Source organism: Carcharodon carcharias, chromosome 6, assembly GCF_017639515.1.
Source record: "Carcharodon carcharias isolate sCarCar2 chromosome 6, sCarCar2.pri, whole genome shotgun sequence".
Taxonomy (NCBI): Eukaryota; Metazoa; Chordata; class Chondrichthyes; order Lamniformes; family Lamnidae; genus Carcharodon; species Carcharodon carcharias.
The window spans coordinates 79,149,430-79,168,984 of NC_054472.1; the positions used below are offsets into that span (position 1 = coordinate 79,149,430).

The 19,555-nt window shown below is 43.8% G+C and overlaps 1 protein-coding gene across 7 annotated transcripts in view; it reads left to right on the forward strand.

Moving 5' to 3' along the window:
• The window catches only part of LOC121279052 (junctophilin-1-like), a 181,194-nt gene that overhangs the window by 52,136 nt on the left and 109,503 nt on the right, over positions 1-19,555 (forward strand). The window contains exon 3 of one of the 7 annotated variants that reach the window (XM_041189880.1): positions 9,108-9,197. The exons of the other annotated variants lie outside the window; for them this stretch is intronic. Coding sequence (XP_041045814.1) covers positions 9,108-9,141 — 34 coding nt within the window. The 3' untranslated portion in view covers positions 9,142-9,197. Of the gene's footprint in view, positions 1-9,107; positions 9,198-19,555 lie in introns of those variants that run through there. 7 annotated transcript variants of the gene reach the window in all.

Below are 19,555 nucleotides of genomic sequence, written 5' to 3' on the forward strand. Positions count from 1 at the left end.
GAGGGAAATTGGATTTCCTCTAGAAAAAAGACTAAGTGTGGCCATTCACACACTGAAACATGCTTCCAAACCCTGTCAAAAATTCGGCCCTGTGACTGCATAATATTGCTAAAAACTGGAGAGAACAAAAGCATTATTATTTTTAAATTCTATTGGTGGGATAGAAGATATAAAGAAGAAAATTACTCCGTTCTCTAGAATTGTAATCTCTTGCCTTGGTGAGCATATGACATCTGAAATATGTAATGTTAAAAAAGAGATATCACAGATCCAATGCCAGACATGAGCCACATGCTTTCAAAGTAGCAAATGGCATTCAGTGCTAAAGGATTAATATTCAGTTTATGTATCCAGCAGACTAAGACAGTCCTACTTTCTTTAGACTGATTCTTTTTAGAAGATCCAATTTGTATCCAGTTTCATAAAGAAAATATTGTTCCAGCTTTCCTATCCAAAGCATTACAGAGAATACAGATTCCCTTCAGTTTTATAAATTTTACTGAAAGGGTTTATCTTTCACTTCTTTAAATGTGACTAATAGCCGGGTCTTCACTGCCGTAAGATCTAGATTATTTGTAGCATTTTATAAAAATAGTTGGGTTAGCAAGAATGAAAACCTTTCGGATGAACAGAATACACATGTTGCTCTGGTGTGTCAGCAGAGAACTCTTACTAAATAAGGCAATGCACGAGTTGGCTTATCAGCAGTTGACAGGAATATAGTCTACTAACAGCTGATATAGAAGCCCATCACCACTGCGCTGTCAACTGCTCAGAGTTTTATACAGATTATGTTTATCACCAGCTAGACTGCTGATTCAATGAAAATTCAACTGCTACAGTGCATTTTACATTTGACTCTTGAAGCCAAATCAGTCACTAGTACTCAAGCTCCATAACATGTGCCTCAGTTTTACTCTACAAGGACTTAGCTTTTCATGCCTAGTGTCCAAAACCGTGAAGATTTATAGTTCTTTATTGCTCTTAAAAGGCACTGTTCCTTTTAGCTTGCTTCCCTGTATATTGCAGCCTGCAGGTCTCATGTGATAATGTTTTTGTGTCTCGTTCATTAGTATAAGGTAAAATGTACAGCAGAAAGAGTATTTTTAATTTATTCATTTCAAACTGATACTAATCTGAAACTCTGCATGACTGTTGGAACACAACTAGCACATATTTCATGATTAAATGTTCACATTTTATTGCAACATCCAATTGATATGTGGATGAGCAATGCTGTAAATTGTGTCCAGTTAGAAAAGAGCTTATTTTCTTTTCTCTCCATTTATTTCAATAAAATAGATGCTGTGACCTGAAATTCCTGTGCAAACTACCCTCATGTTGATGGATTGTTGGCATAAATTCGGCATTTTGTTAGAATTCAAAACTCGTACATATACTTTACTCTTTCTCATTCTTATATACAACTAAATATTACTCTGAACTTCAATTGCTTGCTTCATTCATGCAAAGTACAGATGAATAGAAATTGTTCATTTGCATTTTGTACATGAAAGAATTTATTTGTGTGGGCCTGATCAATTCATAATGAAGAATCATCTTGCCTCAGAATATACATGTTTCACAAAATGTGCCTAGCAGTTTAAAAAAAAGAATCTTGATGGGGTTGCGAACTTATACATTTGAACATTTCAAAACTTTCCTATCTCAGCATTTGTATTTTATTTTGTGTTAGTGTACATTTAAATGATAAATACATAAAATTTCTAATACTTGCAACAGAAAGGGCCTAAAATAGTGAATACAGTTTACAATGATTAAACTTGTGGTGTGGTCTAGCCATCAAGTATTCTATAATCTGCCCTCGTTTTAGAATGCAGATTCCATTTACACCTGTAATTACTTTCTCTATGCATTAGAACTAAACTGCTTAAATCAGTAATGAATAGAGCTGCATAGCTATCCTAATATAATTTCTATTTAAACCATATAAAAGTAATTCACTGAAATACAGCTCTCATGTTGAAAGATTCCCTCTGCTATTTCATTGTTGCAGACATATCTATTTAGGCTTGGCCACTTTGTATAAAATTCACCGGCGTGGGGAAAAATATTTCTCTCTCCATTAATTTTAGTGAAATAGATACAATGACCTGAAATGCAACCATAGGTGGTTGAAAGCCCCCAAACCTGCACTAGGCTAAGGTAATGAATTAGGGACAAAAATAAAAATTGCTGGAAAAACTCAGCTGGTCTGACAGCATCTGTGGAGAGAAAGACAAAGTTAATGTTTCGAGCTTGTATGACTCTTCTTCAGAACTTTTAGGAACAAGGACTGTTGAGATAAAAGGCATTTGTGGCCATTGTTTTTCTTTGGCTGCAAACCTACAAATGACCCTGTCACCATAATTTGGAATGGGGTCTCTGACTTTGAGTGAGGATGGCCACAGTGTTCTGCTTCACTGTACTGGCACCCATAGAGGACCTCAAGAGTTTCATGGTCTTTATACTAATATCTACTTACCTAATGAAATTAGTGGTAGAGGTCAATGTACTTTCACAATCCCCATAGAGATTGTTGTAAATATGGTTAATTTCAATATTTGTATGTGCTAGCAGTGTAACTTTATTGGAATTTGAAGTTTTAAATGTAAGATAATGGAAGCATCTGGTAAACAAACCAAAAGTAATTGTAATTCCAAGGTTAGCCTTTATTTAATAAGGTCAGAGTTAGAAGTGGGTAAACATTCAACAAAGGATGGCTCCTTTCTGAGTTTCTTGGTGGAAATTAGATATCTAGAGTTGGCTTCATAAGGGGTTTAAGTTAAGAACAAAGGCAAAGTTTGGGAATGTGAGATAATTAATTTAAATCTCTATCTGGGATATCCATGGTGTGCCACATTGCTGTGGGGATAGATTGTAGGAAGATATGTTTGTTTTGGTTTTACCTTTGTGATTTTTCACTGAGCAGTTAGTTGGAGCCTGGGAGCAGCTCTGATAAGCGAAGAGAAATCGCCAGAAGTTGTAGCAAAAGGCTAACAGAAATCAGATGCATATCTGAATTGCAGTCACTGAGCAAGAGTACAGTGGGGCCTATGCTTAAGCTGGGGTGCACACAAAAATGAGGTGCTTAAGGAGAGTTGGAGGGTCACCCAGCCAGGTACTTAAGGAAGGACCCCAAGAAATCTCGTACCTTGAAGAATAGCAGGAACACTGAGCAGAATCAAAGTGAATTCCTGAAAGCTGTGGCACCTTGGTTTGATCCTAGGAGAAGTGAAGGAGCCCTCAAGCTCCTGTAATGTATAGGGGAACACTTGAGTGGATATAAAAATAGAACAGACTTTCTCTTTCGGGCTTAAAGACTAAGTGTTTACAAAATATAGTGTAAAGTTAGTAGTTCTTGCTTTGCTTGACTCTTGTACAGTAAAAGCTTTTGTTTAATATGTGAAACCTTGTGGAATAATTCTTTCAGTTAATAACTGAGTTTGAATTTCTTTTTAAAAGTTAATGGTCTTCCTTGAGATCATAACAAAAACAATAACTTTTAAAAAAGGGATATGAATTTCCCAGTGACTAATGAAAAGAATCTCATGACAAGATTTAATGTTTTAAGACATTTACTGTAACAAATAAACTGAAATCAACATAATTGGAACATTACTTAATAGGCAATTATTATACCAAATTACAGAAAAGGTGCTTCCCCATTAACTAATTAACCCAACTAAATCCTTTATGCCACATTTTTATGCTTCACTCTTAGAAGATATGTAGCCTTGTAGATTAATGTCTCCAACTCGTCCCAGCTTTTTAACAGGTTGTAAGCACACCAGCACATGTCTTCCATTATCCTTTGAAAGTCCCTTCACCCAATCGTCTTGGGTATCATTGAACTGACTTTTAGCAGCAAGGTATCCTCCGACAACTCCTTAGACCTTAAATATCTACAAGTCCCATCTCTTCAAACAGGAGTCCGTTCACACCAGCATTCTGTTTGGTGGCCAACAAACAAACTGTCTTTCCCTCTCCAGGTTGCTCTGTCTGAATCTGAGGGTCTGTGTCCAGCAAGACTAGCTGCCCTCTTTTAAGTCAAAGTGTGAAAACTGGCACTTGCATTTCTTTGGGCCTCTGTCCCCTCTACAACCAAATCACATGGGTCTGTCTCTGATCAGAGTTCAATATAATTTTACCATCCCCTATTCTAGAACATTGTGTTTCACCTTAAATTAAAAGAAACAGTTCACAGCATAAAGTCTTGCACTGATAGCTGTACACAATGGGCTGAATTTCAACACAGAGGCTGGGAACAGAAGCCATGTTTGTTTGCAGATCAGAAACCTGCCTCCAGTGGAAAACTGATTAAGGACTTCCCCACATGAAACTCTTAACTTTAATTGGTATGGAGACGGGTTTACTGTTCACTTAGAACCAGTGGGGGTGGGAACAGAAGTCGGCCAGATGAAGCGTAAGACTGATTTAGATGCTCTACAGCACTGAGGCTGCTGGTTGTCCTAACACTGTGCCAAAGCATTCCTCAGCACCAGCAGGAACGAGATGTCACGAGGGAGCCGAAAGTCTGGCAGCCGGGGCAGGGCTGACCCTCGCATCATGAATGCCAACCTGGCTCCAATACTGGAAGCTGAGAGAGAGAGAAGGAAGGTCCTCTTCCTGAAGGGTGGCAGTAGGAGGCCACCTTGTCGTTAAGTAGGGGCACCTCTCTGTTCAGCACCATCTCCTTCTGCCTCCTTTTTTTTCTCCCTCACCTCCTGATCCTTCCCAGATGAGCTGTCTCCTTCCAAGGTTTCTCTACCCTCAAAGTCCATTCTTCTCTGGAGGACCATGTTATGGAGAGTGCAGGAGAGCAACACAATGATCGAGACACTTGCAGTGACACTAATATTGGAAACCACCCCACCCCCACCAACCTGATCAATCCAGGAATCTTATTTTTGGAAGCCAGATGGCCTGCTCAATAAGATAAAAGCAAAATACTGTGGCTGCTGGAAATCTGAAACAAAAACAAAAATAGCTGGAAAAACTCAGCAGGTCTGACAGCATCTGCGCAGAGGAATACAGTTAACGTTTCGAGTCTGTATGACTCTTCATCAGAACTAAGAAATATAGAAATGAGGTGAAACATAAGCTGGTTGATGGGGGTGGGACAGGTAGAGCTGGATATCTATCACTGGCTCTCTATCCAGCTCTACCTGTCCCACCCCCCTCAACCAACTTATATTTCACCTCATTTCTATATTTCTTAGTTCTGATGAGTCACACGGACTCGAAACGTTAACTGTATTCGTCTCCGCAGATGCTGTCAGACCTGCTGAGTTTTTCTAGCTATTTTTGGTTTTGGCCTGCTCAGTAGTTTCCTACTGAGCAGGTGGCATTGGTTACATCACCTCTGTCTGAGGCTCCCATAGAGGGGTGAGTAGCGATATCTTCAAGGGATATCCCACGTACCTTAGGATCCACTCATGCACTTTGGGGGTTGGAGTGAGGGTCTGAGGCAGCCTGGACTGCTTGAAAGAGTCAAGGCAGCTGTCAGGAAAGCAAGTGTACACATGGGGGAAACTTGTTGTGCTTGAAGACCGGTTGAACTTTGAAGGAACCAAAGCCCCTCCTCCTATGGATCTGAATGGGCAACCACTCGGTGGCTTAATGGCCACATGGGGTGCAATAGATTATCCACTGCACATGGGGGAATCCAGCAATTGCAGCAAAACCCAATGTCTTCTGCCACTGCCAGGTTCATCTGTCATGAAATAAATGTACTGCCTGTTTCTGGAAAAGAGGGCATCAGTGACCAGTGTGATGTGGTATGCAGCCATTTAAGTGATACCAATAAGGTCCGCAGCTGATCCTTGAAAGGAGCCAGAGGCAAAGACTTTCAAGGCCACTGTGACTATGGTGGCTACTGGCAGGGCTAGTGACCTGTGCTGCATGGCATGAGGACTTAGGCAACCAGGCCACAGATGTCTATGATTATCTGCCAGGAGCGTTACAGTCTCCTGTGGCACTTGGTCTCAGTCATCTCCAGGTAGCTCAGTCTTCGGCTGTGGATCCTTTGTTGATGGTATTGCCTCTGTTGCCTTCCTGTCTTTCCTCCCCAATACCCTCATGCTGCTTGGATTCCAGCTTTCCTGCAGATTGTGTTACCGCTCATTGCCACTGGACCCAAAATCTGATGGGCTTCCTTTTCGACAGGTGGTCCCCCAATTTTCCTTGACAGCCTTGCCCTTGCTCTTTTGCCCCTATAATGCCTGGTGAGGGGGTAGGCATGGGGTGGTGATGATCCTATTTAATGCCCAAGCCCTGAGTGCCCACTCTCCCTGCCACTTGTGAAATGTCCAGGATGCCTCTTTACCAAATACTGAGTCCCCCTTTGTCCTGCTGACCCTGTTATAGCACCGGGAACATGACCTTAGGCAGCCAAGACAGGCTTCCCAGCCTCTGTACATGCCTCCCTTTAACAGACATTTCCTGAAACCTGTTTGCTTTTGAAATTCCACACGCCTCCTCCAACAAGCTCTTAACAAACTTTTTAAATACCTTAATTGGCCTCAAAAGTGAGGAGAGCAGAATCCCTGTCCTGCCTTCCCCATGTCCTAGTTACCATCGCTGATTCCAGAAATGGCACCCTGAAACTGTCAAGTCTGATGCCTGTATTTTCATGCCCTCACCACCTCTGTTCCTCACTTTGGGTGAGCTGGAGAATTCAACCCACTATGCATTTTATTTTGTGATTAAGTCAATAGCCTTTTACAAGGGTGACATTCTGAGAGGGAAACTAAATTAAACATTGTGAAAGATGATCGTTAATGAGTTTCACAATGGCACAGAAAAGATTTATGAAAATGGTTCCAGGGACTTCAGTTAAATGAATTGGTTGGAGAAGCTGGGTCTGTTCTCCTTGGAGAAGAGAAGGTTGTTAGGAGATTTGATAGAAATGTTCAAAATCATGAGGGCTCTAGGTAGAGTAGATGGAGAGAAAATCTTCCCATTGGAAGTAAGTTCAACAACCAGAGGACCCAAATTTAAAGTGATTGATTCTTTTGCCAAAGGTGGCATGATGAAAATGTTTTTTACACAGCAAGTGGTTATGATCTGGAATGCAGTACCTGAAAGGGTTGTGGATGCAGATTCAGGCTAAGGAGAAAATGCAAGCGAGTGGGACGAGCTAAATTGCTGTAGTAAAGAGCTGGCACAGACTTCACAGAATGAATGGCCTCCTTTTGTGATGTAGTCATTGTGATGTAGCATGATTCTAATAGCTGTTGCTGCTGCTGCTTGTAGCTACTCCTACCAGGAGATCTGCTGTCATGGTATGTCACAATTATCTGTGCTGCTTCATCCTCACACATCTAGTGTAGCTCAACTGCAACCACACTCTGATATCTGTCATCCAACTACAACTAGGTTGATCCCACTTTCTGCTGCCCTCCATTTTGCCCTCTAGAAGAGATCTCTATTTTCTTCCAAAAGCCTTTACTTATTGTCCAGATTTCTGAGGTATACAGGAAAGTTGATACAGTATAGTATCTGATGAGCTTTTTCCTTATTAAAAGCTTGAGTTTTCACCTACATCTTCTAATGTATTCCTTATAACTACAACTGTTTTTGTCTTTTTGGTGTTTGTTTGGAGATGTGATATTCTGCACCATGGCTTGCTGTAGTCATGCGACCTCTGATGTCATCCTTTGTGTATAAAAGCTTGAGAGAAAAAGCTATTTCATCCTCCATGGTGTCAGGAGTGAGCAGCTGCAATTGAGTGTATTTTGATATCTGTAAGAGAGCCAGTTGCTGTAAGAAATCGCAGCGAATAATCAAAATTTTGGTCTACAACTTTATACAGGACATTGACTGCTGGGTGAGTCAGTATGGCTTGGAATATTTTAGTACCTCTCCTGTAGAGATGAAGGGAGATTTGAGAATGAATTGTAAATTCTTCCAGTCTCAATGGCAGAAGTATGAAATTGCCACAGAGTTAATCAAGAAATCTGAACAAATAAGAGTAGCAACTCTGTTATTAGTGCTGGGGAAAGAGCGTTACAAGCTGTTTTGCACCCTAGACCTAACTTAGGAGGAGACAAGTCAGCCTTGTGAAATTTTGGAAGCCTTGAAGACCCATTTTGAACCCTCTACTAATGTTATTTATGAACACTACGCGTTCAACACCTGAGCTCAGGAAGAGGGGAGAATATTGGTCTGTATGTGACTCCATTGAGACGCCGAGCTGAATCTTGAGTTTCGGCAATCGAAGGATGAACTGATCAGAGATAGGATTGTCTTAGAAACAAGAAATCCCATATTGAGAGCAGCCTGCTGAGAGAAGAGAGCCTTACTCTCAAGAAAGTTGTTGATGTGCAGAAGCTCTGAGGTTGTTAATCATTAGCTGCAGAGTATTAATGGGAGAGCTAACAAGGCTTTGCACTATGCTGGGAGGCAGTCCAGGCCTTTCAAGCACAAGACAATGGAGAAAAGGAAAGAAATATTTACAGAGGGGCCAGCAGAAAGATCAAGGCTAGGGTGCAGGATGTAAATATTGCAGAGGAGACTACGGAAAAGAAAACATGCCAAGTGTGGGGAAAGCAGTGCTCTAACTGCAAGAAACTGTATCACTTTGCACCTAAGTGTTTTGCTGGGGAAAAGAAACAAGCCTTTAAAGATGATTGCTGGAGAGATGTTGAACGATGATTCACCCTGCACCGTAGAATAGGTTGGCACTGTCAATTCTCAAGGCACAAAATGGTTTATGATTATTGGAATGTTGACTACAGAAGGAGAGCATCAAGTTAATGTGAAGTGTCAGATAAACAGCGGTGCTATGTGTAACATCATGAGCTTCGCAGACCTGTGTGAAGTTGTTCAAGATGGTGACCTGAAAATGAAGCTGCTGCAGGTTAAGTTGAGGCTATATAATGGAACAATGCTCACCGCAACAGGACAAACTAAACTCAGAGCCCAATGCAATGGGAAGAAAGATTTACAGTTCCAGATAGTAGATACTGAGCAAAATCCACTCATCTCAGCTAAAACAAGTCAAAAGCTTGGAACCCTCCATGTACCAGAAGAGGTTTGTAGTGCTTTGCGTGGCACAAAGCTGAACAGACACTAAAAAAAAAATCACAAACATGTTTTCACAGGTCTTGCATGGCTTCCTGGCGAATATCATCTTGAAGTAGTTGAGAGCGAGAGACCAACTCCGCATCTTCGAAGAGAATTCCAGCTGACCTCCAAGTCCAGCCTGAAAGACAAGATAGAGAACTTGAAAAGATGGGAGTAATCAAGAAAGTGACAAACCCTATGGACTGGATTAGCAGCATGGTAGCAGTGAAACAATCTGGAAAGCTGAGAGTGAGCATAGATCCAAAGGACCTCAATAAAGCTTTGAAGAGATTCTGCTACCCTATGCCAACCATTGAAGAAATTTTTCCACAACTTGCCAAGGCAAAAGCCTTAAAAACAAAAACAAAAAAACTGCGGATGCTGGAAATCCAAAACAAAAACAGAATTACCTGGAAAAACTCAGGTCTGGCAGCATCAGCGGAGAAGAAAAGAGTTGACGTTTCAAGTCCTCATGACCCTTTGACAGAACTTGAGTGAGTCCAAGAAAGAGTTGAAATATAAGCTGGTTTAAGGTGTGTGGGGGGGTGCAGAGAGAGAGAGAGAGAGAGAGAAGTGGAGGGGGTGTGGTTGTAGGGACAAACAAGCAGTGATAGAAGCAAAAGCCTTTACCACCCTAGAAGCAAAGGGTGGATACTGGCAAGTGAAGGTGGATGAAAGCTGCAGTTTCCTGACTACGTTCTGGATATCATTTGGGAGGTACAGATGGTTTTGCATGCCATTTGGCATTTCCACTGCTCTGGAAGAGTACGCAGACAGCATTAGACAGTCAATGATCTTCCAGGAGTGGAAGCGACCGTGGATGATTTGCTAGTCTATGGATGTGGAGATATGATGAAAGAAACCATTGCAGACCATGACCAGAATCCAGTGAGGCTGCAAAAGAGAGCTTGCTAGATGAACCTAAAACTGAACAAGAAAAGTTGCAACTGAAGATGACTGAAATCAAGTACATAGGTCATGTACTGACAGTGAAAGGAGTTTGCCTTGTCTCTGATAAGGTGAGAGCTGCAACAGAGATGCAGCAACCAACATAGGTGAATGTGGTGCAATATTGATGGATTTGTGAACGAGCAAAGTTCTTTCCCAATTTATCATTAGAACGGGAACCTCTACGCAAGCTCACTACAGTGGTATTGGAGCAAAAATCAAGAAGTAGCTTTCACTTGCATCAAACAACTGGTGATGACAACACCAGTGCTGAGGTACTACAATGTCAACAATGAAGTCACCCTGCAGTGTGATGCCAATGAGAGGGGACTTGGAGGAACCCTCATGCAGCAAGAACAACCAATTGTATTTGCTTGAGAACGTTAATGCAAACTGAACAATCCTACACACAGATTGAGAAAGAATGCCTGGTTATTGTCTTTGTTTGTGAGCATTTTAATGAGTACCTATTAGGGGGAGAGAGAAAGTGATGGTAAAGCCTGACCACAAACCACTTCAAAGCATTTTTCTCAAACTGCTTTTATCTGCTCCAAAGTGTCTGCAAAGGATGTTACTTAGTTTGCAGAGATATCATTTGGAAGCAAAGTACAGGGAGGGGAAGTGGATGTACATCACTGACATGCTATTGAAAGCTGCATTGCCTTTCAAGAAAGTTGATGATGCTGGTACATAGTGTGAAATCTTCCAGACTCAACAAGAAACAATAACACGACATGCTCTGGAAGTCATCAACCCAGCAGAGACATTGGCCTGGATTTTCTACCCCTGTTTGCTGCGGGCATATGGTCGTCAGGAGCGGAAAATATGGCGAGAGGGCCAAAAATCGGTCTTGGACATCGTGAAACCAGTTTGTGATGGCCTGCTCCATCAGTGGCAGGACTGTTTCCTGCCATGGCATATTGGAACGTCATTTTAATGTATTTGCATCTTATAAGCCCGTGCTCACTGGAATCATCCCCCACGCTGAATCATCAGGCCACGTTGGTACGCAATTAGAATGATGTGTTTCACAACAGGATATAAATGACGTGCATCTGGCAACCTGCACTTCACTCCTCACTTCGAGGTTATTTTGCTTACCTCGCATTGCTCAGCACTCCCAGGAATCATCGCCAGGCTTTGCAGGCAGCATCACACCACTTTCAGGGGGATGTCACAGGCAAGTCTCTACCTAACAGACCAGTGGTAAGGTGGGGGTGACTTTTAATGGGCTGCGGCATGGGAGGGGGTTACAATGCTCGACCTGTACTGGAGAAGGGGATAAGAGGCCTCAGACAGGTAAAGGGACTGCAGGGCTAGACCTGTGCTGGGAGTCACGAGTGAGGAAGGTTGCATCCAGACACGTGACTTGGGGAGACTGAGTGGGGGGTACTTGTTGACAGTGTGAGTGGTCTTAAGATGGGGATAGGTGAGATCCACACAGGCCATAAGCAGATGCACTTCAAAATGTCAAGGGGCTAACAGATGGACATGCACCAGAAGCACGACAGAATTGAGGAACACAGGTGTGTATGGGGAACTCTCTGAAGCTCCTCTGGGATGATGGGGGAGGGTCTAATCTTGTCTGATAGATAGAGTTCTGCCATCTTCCAACCTGCAGGAGTGGCGCAGTGCAAAATTAAAATGAGGAGAAGCTCTGTGGGTGGATTGGAGGGCAGGTATATGCACTGACTGGGGTGGGGTGGAGGGGTGTGGGGCCATGGTGGTGGGGTTGAGTACATTGGTATGGAACTGGATTGTGCATTTCCAAATGAGGAGAGTGGCACAGCTGAGACATATTAGGAACCTTTCAGTAGCAGTGCAGGGAATCAGGAAAGCGAAACAACGATGCCCATTCATGTGAGACTAATCCCGGAGATTGGCACTAATCAATCTCCTTGTTTTAACCCCTTGTTCACAGTGTGGAATCCTTAGCATTTGGGCGAATGACAAGCTCCAGAAGCTTGTTAGAAAGTTGGAGCTGGATGGTTCACTGAAGAGAAGCCTCAGGCCCCCCTCAAATAATCTCATTTCCTGAATGAACAATTACCCTCATGTTTATTCCCTAGAGTGCAGTGAATGAGGATCCCTGAACCTGAGCTGAATGCAGCACATCCAAGCGTCTGGCCAAAGCAATGTCATAGCAGTCAGTCATGTTGGAAAGGGTCCTTACGCATGCCACACTGTCCATCATTTTGGGGGCGAGTACTCTCGACACAAGAACAAAGCCCTTGAACCCACGTTCACTGACGAGTCATTGACAGAAAGAGGACCCTTGGAGGCTAATGCTGATACTTGCCTCTCATTGATACTGCAGAGAGGAGGCCATCAGGAGGATGGTAGCTGGATTTATTGCTGCCTGCATTATTGCATATAGGCAGAAAAGAAGAAGGAGAGGATTGTAATGGAGGTGCCTGGATCACCAAAGGGAGCATCAAGACCCTCAAGACTAAGGGCCAGTGGAGCCTCCTTCAGACACGGGGGATGAGGCTCACAGAGACGTCGTGCGTAGGTGGCTCACAAGACCCAGGGTGTACAGAACATGCATGTCTTTTCTAAAGATGAGTGAGAGACAGTGTCTCCGCATATCCATGGATCTGGTGACTCACATTTGCCACATTCTTCAGGAATTGGCACCATGGAAACTGAGAGGAAATCCATTGCCGTTGACTATGAAAGTAACGGCCACTCTGAACTGCTATGCCAGAGCTCCACTGGGTACCTCTGTGGGATCTCAAGCTTCCACTCACAAATGCATACATGGAGGTCACAGGCACCCTTTTTACCAAGGCCCAAAGTTACGTCAACTTCAATAGAGATCAAGCAAGCTAGGATGCCAGAGTACTGGGCTTTGCTGAGATGCTGGATTCCCACAGGGGCAGGGTGCCATCGACTGCACTCATGGCTCCCTGGCAACAGGCATTACAATAGATAAACCAGAAAGGCTACGGCTCGCTCAATGTACAGCTGGCCTGTGATCACAGGAAACTGATCTTTCACATTTGCGCCAGATACCCAGGAAGCGTCCACGACTTGTATATCTTGAGTAGATCGCAAATCCAGACATCTTCAAGGGACCAAGCAGGTTCCAGATCTGGCTCCTTGGTGACAAAGGGTACCCACAAAGGACGTGACTGATGACAGCCTCAGCTTCCTGCAGAGAGAAGGTACAACGAGACTCATGACGCTAGCAAAGCATTGGGGGAGCACACCATAGGGATCCTAAAGATGAGATTTCAATGCCTGGACAGGCCTGGCGGAGCACTCAGTCCCCAGAGGGTGTCTCGCATCATTATGGCTTTCTGCGTGCCGCACAACCTGGTGCTGCGAAGGGGGGGATGACTTGCCAGATGATGAGATGGAGGAGCTGCATGTCTCCTCTGATGAGGAGGACTTTGAAGGGAGTGAGGGTGATGAAATTTGAGGAAGATGAGGCTGCAAGGGAAGAGGACATTGCATGAGGCAGGTGTGCGTTTGAGGCCCTGAGAGCCACCAGATTCCACCAGGAGGATGACGAGTTGTAGTGAATACGCTCTTGGATATGAGCCCTCTTTCATGGGCCAGCACGGCGTTGCAAGTCCTCTCGTTTCGCCCATGCAGTTCAATAAGAGAGTGAATAGTTACATATCAGGTTCATATTGCTCTGACTCTTTGAAGGATGATGAACCCTCAGCAGCAAGTGTCCTTGCTGAGATGAGGTGCTAAGAGGAGGAGGGTGTCCCAGCATCAAATATCAGGTGCTGCCTCTTCAAGTGTCTTTCCAGCATTTCGATCGCAATGGCACCCTACAAGAACCAGGAGCTTTTGGTCGATGTTCAGTGACCTCGTAGCTGTATGCCTTCAATGTGATGAGGCTCTTCAAGAAGATCCATCTGAAGCAATAGAGCTACAGCACTCCGTGTAACATCAATTGTGACTCAGGTAATACACACTTGGGCAAGGCAACCGATGATGTTTCGCTGCTATGAATCTGTTTAAGGATGACTCGGTCATCTGCGGCGCATTCTTCCAAATCACATTGACATCCGGCACTCTCAGGGATCCTGGGCTGCATTTATCCTCAGCTTGACTTGGATATGGACTACTTGAGCATGATGACATCAAACACTTGCCTGCCAGACATTAAAATGCCTCCTCCCTAACACAAACATTGTGCCCTCATGTCCCTTGCCAAGTCCAAAGTGTGTACACATCATGAAGACCTCGAGGGTTCGCATCATTTCTGAACAAAGAGCACACTTCAGTACCTCCTCGCTCCTATCCTATTGCTCCCCTGTACATTGTCTAAAACAACTATGTACACTTCCAGAGCCTGCTCAAAGCCTCTTTTACCTGCCAGAAATGACCATTTGGAATTAGCATCAGTTACCTCAGCTAGTGCTCAGGTGTGGGGATGCATAGGGCTGCATCCCTAGTTTATGATGAGAATCTTGTCCCCCACAAGAGATGCAATTACAGAGTGAGAGACACTCAAGGTTGGATGTTCAAGTGCCAGGACAATAATGTGGTTGAGAGGAGAGGAGCTTCATCACCTTGAGGTAGCAAGGTGCCCCCGCTTATTGGTGAGTTTAGCAGATGCACACTCTGAAATTCAAAAATATGATTACCTGACAGCAGTGCGCAGGAACTCTGAGTATGGGCCTATTGCATGAAAATCCTGCTGAGACAGAGGGAGCACCTGGAGTTACGTGATATATGACCCTTCTCCAAGCGTGAACACATTTCTCCTTGTACACTGTACTTTCACCTTTCAAGAATACAGACGGGATAGGAGACCACCTCTGCCTCAATCTTAACACAGCCAAAAATAAACATGAGAAAACCCTGCAAAGCATGTGAATAAGATTTGTTCCACAAGCACACTTAACGTAAGGTTGAGACATCACTGATGTGAAGTAGGATGTGCAGAAGGGGCACATGCTGTGGTGATATGGAAGCACACTACTTTGACAAGAAGTCCATGATAGTGACAAGTGAGGTGAGAGACCATGGTGTGTCACCTGAGTGACTGCAACACAACTCAAAACAAAGTGCCACAAGAGATGTGGAATAGCCGTGATTCTATTTACAGTTATGAACATTATATACATGATGTGAACAACTGTGCTACCGTTGCGCTCCTATTATTTTCTTTATTCCCTATTCCTACTGCCACGTCTGGATTTTTCCCAACATCCACAGTGGAGGCGGAGGCAGCCTGCTGACTGCTGCTCCCTGTCATCTATGATGACTAGGCAGGTGATCTCTGGAGGGTCAAGACCTGGAAGGTCCCAGCCTGCTATGGGCCTCCTGCTGTAGGGCAGGTGCACCCCCCTTGACCTGTGGAGGTGATGGGATCGGCTGGATGCTCCTGGAGTCACTTGGGTGGATGTCTCTGGGGTGTCCAGCTGCTGGTCCTTCTCCCTGTGAAAATCCTGCTGAGACAGAGGGAGCACATGGAGTTACATGATATATGACCCTTCTCCATGAACACATTTCTCCTTGTACACTGCACTTTCACCTTTCAAGAATACAGACAGGATAGGAGACCACCTCTGCCTCAATCTTAACACAGCCAAGAATAAACATGAGAAAACCCTGCAAAGCATGTGAATATGGTTCGTTCCACAAGTACACTTAACACTTGGTCGATGTTCATTGACCTTGTAGCTGTATGCCTTCAGCGTGATGAGGCTCTTCAAGAAGATCCATCTGAAGCAATAGAGCTACAGCACTCCGTGTAACATCAGTTGTGACTCAGATAATTCACACTTGGGCAAGGCAACCGATGATGTTTCGCTGCTATGAATCTGTGAGGCTGACTCCTCAAGGGGCAGGGGTGACTGGAGTGAGATTAAGGAGTCAGTTAGCCAGCCACCAATGCCTACACTAGTGAAGTGCAGCATTGCAGATCTGATGTCCTGGACCAAGGTCTCCATAGGAGTGGCCATCCTACCAGTGTTGACCTTGGTGCATTGGCATGACAACATGATCACCTCAGACCATCTCTGAAAGCGGCCAGGTTCCTCCATCGTCCATTGTAATCTGAGGGATGCAGCTGACATCCCTTCCTGATATTCCTGTGCTTGTCTTTGCTGCTCCAGCGATTGATTTAGAACTGAGTCCAGAGGCTCTTCATTTGACTCGGACTTAGCTGAACCGTAGCCTCCAGCGGTTCTCCGAGTGTTGGCGACCTCGGTTGTCCCTGCCTCTGCCTTCTGTGGACTAGATTGTGTGCTCTGCTCACCAGATTGTGACCCCAAGCCTTTTCTAGATCTAGGTCCCTGCACTGGTGGAGGGTGTGGGTGAGTGCTGTGATGGGTCTTCTAGGCTGCTGTATTCTGGTTCCCCATCCGAGAAGTCCTCGGGCAGGAGCTGAGGACCTGGCTGGCTGAAGGCATCAGGTGCTTGACAGAGGTGCCCATGAAATAAAGTAGAGATAATTAGTGCATGGCAGCCGAGTTAAAAGCAGGAGAGTGCTCTCACAGCAGCACGGACTGATGGATGAGCTGGAACAGGAACCTCACATGGGCGTACACCAATGACCTCACCGTCGTCACAGGCACAGTCCACGTCTTCTCTAGCCAGCTCGATGGCTCTTCTTGAACTCTGTTAGGATCTTGAGTTCCAGCACTTCACCCTCTGTCTGGGACCTCTCCCTGCAAATTACACTATATTCTGCATGAGGACACAATCTGCAGAGGAGATGAAGGTGTATGTGAGAGAGTGAGTGTTGATGTCCATTGAGCTGGCAGTGAGTGAGATCACTGTGAATGTCTGAGTGGTGGAAGGGTTGACCTACCCTGGTTGCACAGATGAGATCATTCATCCTCTTTCTACAATAGGTGGCTGACCTATTCTATGCAGCGTTGGCACTGACCACCACTGCCACTGCCTCCCAAGCCTTTGTGGTGAGGTTGGTGGGCCTCCTGCAGCCAGAGCTGGGTAGAAGACATTGCAGCAGGCCTCCACGGCATCCAAAAGGCATTCCAGTGAGGTCACTGAATTTTGATGCAACCATCTTCTTGGCTTTTGGGGCCATGTCTTGAGTGAAGCAGTCCTGGGCTGCAGACATTGAGAACTGTGCACGTGGCTGTAGTTTAAATATGGTGCCTAGAGTGTGGAAAAGGTGAGGTCACGGTATGGCAGGCAAACCAGAGACTGTCCGCCAGTGATACAGCATGTTTCCCATTCCTGCATAACTAATGAGGTGGGAAGCGGACACTTCAGCGTGAAAATCTGCCATTGCAGCTGGTGGGAAAAACACCGATTTTTTTACACCTGCTACCGCACTTAGTGCAATTCAGGGAAAATCCCACCCATTGGATCTAACAGACAAGTGACTTCCTCAGATCAAGCAAACTGCCACAAGATGCAACTCTTCCAAGTGCTGCAGGAAGCAATAATGACAGGATGACCTGAAATCATTAGGGACACCTATTGCTACAAGAACGTATTGGGCATACAGAGATGAAATGATTGTACAATCATTTGGGTAAAGGAATGAGGGTCATTACCCCAAAAGAGATGAGAAAAGAGATGCCGAAGCGCATCCATGCAAACCATCAAGGAGTTGAGTCTAGTCTAACTAAGCAAGGTGAGAGGAAATGCCCTACTGGCCAAACAGAGCAATGAGATTAAGGACCACATCAGCCAGTGCAGTGCCTCCACTTTTTACCCCTGGAAGTACATCTAATTCTTTGAATACTTGTTCTGTGTACAGATTGAATAATCTTGGCAGACAGTACACAACATTTTCATGCTCCTCACTTCACCTGAAACATGTCTGATTGTCCATCATCTATCTAGCCTGATGTTTGCTATTTGGTCCCAATATGGGCTCTGGATAAACCTCTCATCTTTACTGTCAATGTCACATTTCAGCAACACAGATAAACCCAATCAAATGTTTTTTTATAGTCTATGAAGCAAATGTAGATATTCTTGTTTACTTGCAGATATTTATCGAAGATTGTCCTTAGAATATTTAACCTATTGCATGTAGTAATGCATGACAGGAGCTTTTTTTTTCTAATCATAGCTGGATTAAGATAGGATATTTAGTCTCTCACTTTTCTAAGGAGCATACTTAATGAAGGACATTATTGGCTCAGAATTCTGCGACTACTGCTATGTTAACTCATCTGTATGGCCCTCTGTGAACTTTTGTGTGCTCCAGTCATCAAGTTGCTGGATTTGTTCCATTTTCAATATTATTACTGTTTCAGTTTCTTTTTTTATGAACCATGTTGATCATGTATTTTTATCTGTGTGGAGCATTTTTACCTAGTTAATATTAGTTTTAAAACAACTGTGACTGGAAATAAGAGGGGGGGGCACACGTCATTGCTTGAAACATCAGTTAACTTAGGAAAATTATCATTTTTCTCCTTCATGCTGAAGATTTGGGAATGAATTGCATTTACATGTGTTAAAATAATAATTAATTCACACTGATTTCCATAGAAGCTACAGGCTGCAGATGTTGATGATGCATAATAAAACTGGACAAGCTGGTTGTAGAATGTCATAGTTCACCATCTATTTCAGACTGATACAATGAATGTCACTTTTTTTATCCCAGGCCCAGTCAGTCAAGATGTGCCTTATTCATGTGGAGAATAGCAGGAGATGTTTTGTTTGAATTCAGTAAAGGGGGGGCACGAAGATAGCAGTCCTATTGATGGGTCTGCTGCCTAATTCTGATCAACGAAGAAGTCAAATGGATAGCCCCCCCCCATTGTTTATTACACTTAGAAAAAGGACAAATACTCATGGACAATCAGCCTGCCAGCTATGATGCAGGGGGTGTCTATCCTAGCGAGGAATCTCCCATCCAAAGCCCTGAGCCATTAAGGAACAGGAGGCTGATGAGCAGAATTTAAGCTCACTAAAAAGGATAGTGCCGCATTTTTATTATTTTTTTTAGGTTTTGTAGTTAGTTAAATCAAGGCAAGATCTGTTACTTTGTACTTTCACATGTTTTTTTTACATAATGCAACTTAACAATTCATATCTGGTCTCATCTCACTAAGAGATTCCCTCCTCTCCTTGAGGAAGTGTACATGAGGGCATGGGCAAAAGAAATGTGTCCGGGAATTCCATGGGCATTTTCCAGCAAGACACCAGTCTGGCTATATGGCATTAAGGACGAAACATCTCATTTATAACATTTCTCTGTGATTCCCGATCAGGTTATAGCAGTAGATTGGGCAAACCCTGTGGAATATCAGACCACAATAGCTAGTTGAAAATCACAAGCAGGTCCTATTATATCATTTTAGGTTACATTATCATATTGGGCAATGTAGGAACACTCCTGAATGTGTAAGCCTTTAAGACACATACAAGAGTGATCATTTATCAGAGAATATCAAATGTAGTCCTGAAACTTAGAATAAGCATCTCCTAGTGTAGAGAATTTTCTTCAGAGTTTTCCCAATTGGCTGCCATCATTTCAGCAGAAATCCTGGATAAACTATGTAAATAGGACTCCTGTCCAGCTTCCAACAAAATTACAGCAGCCAGTTTGTGCAAACCCTTGGTATAGGCAGTATGG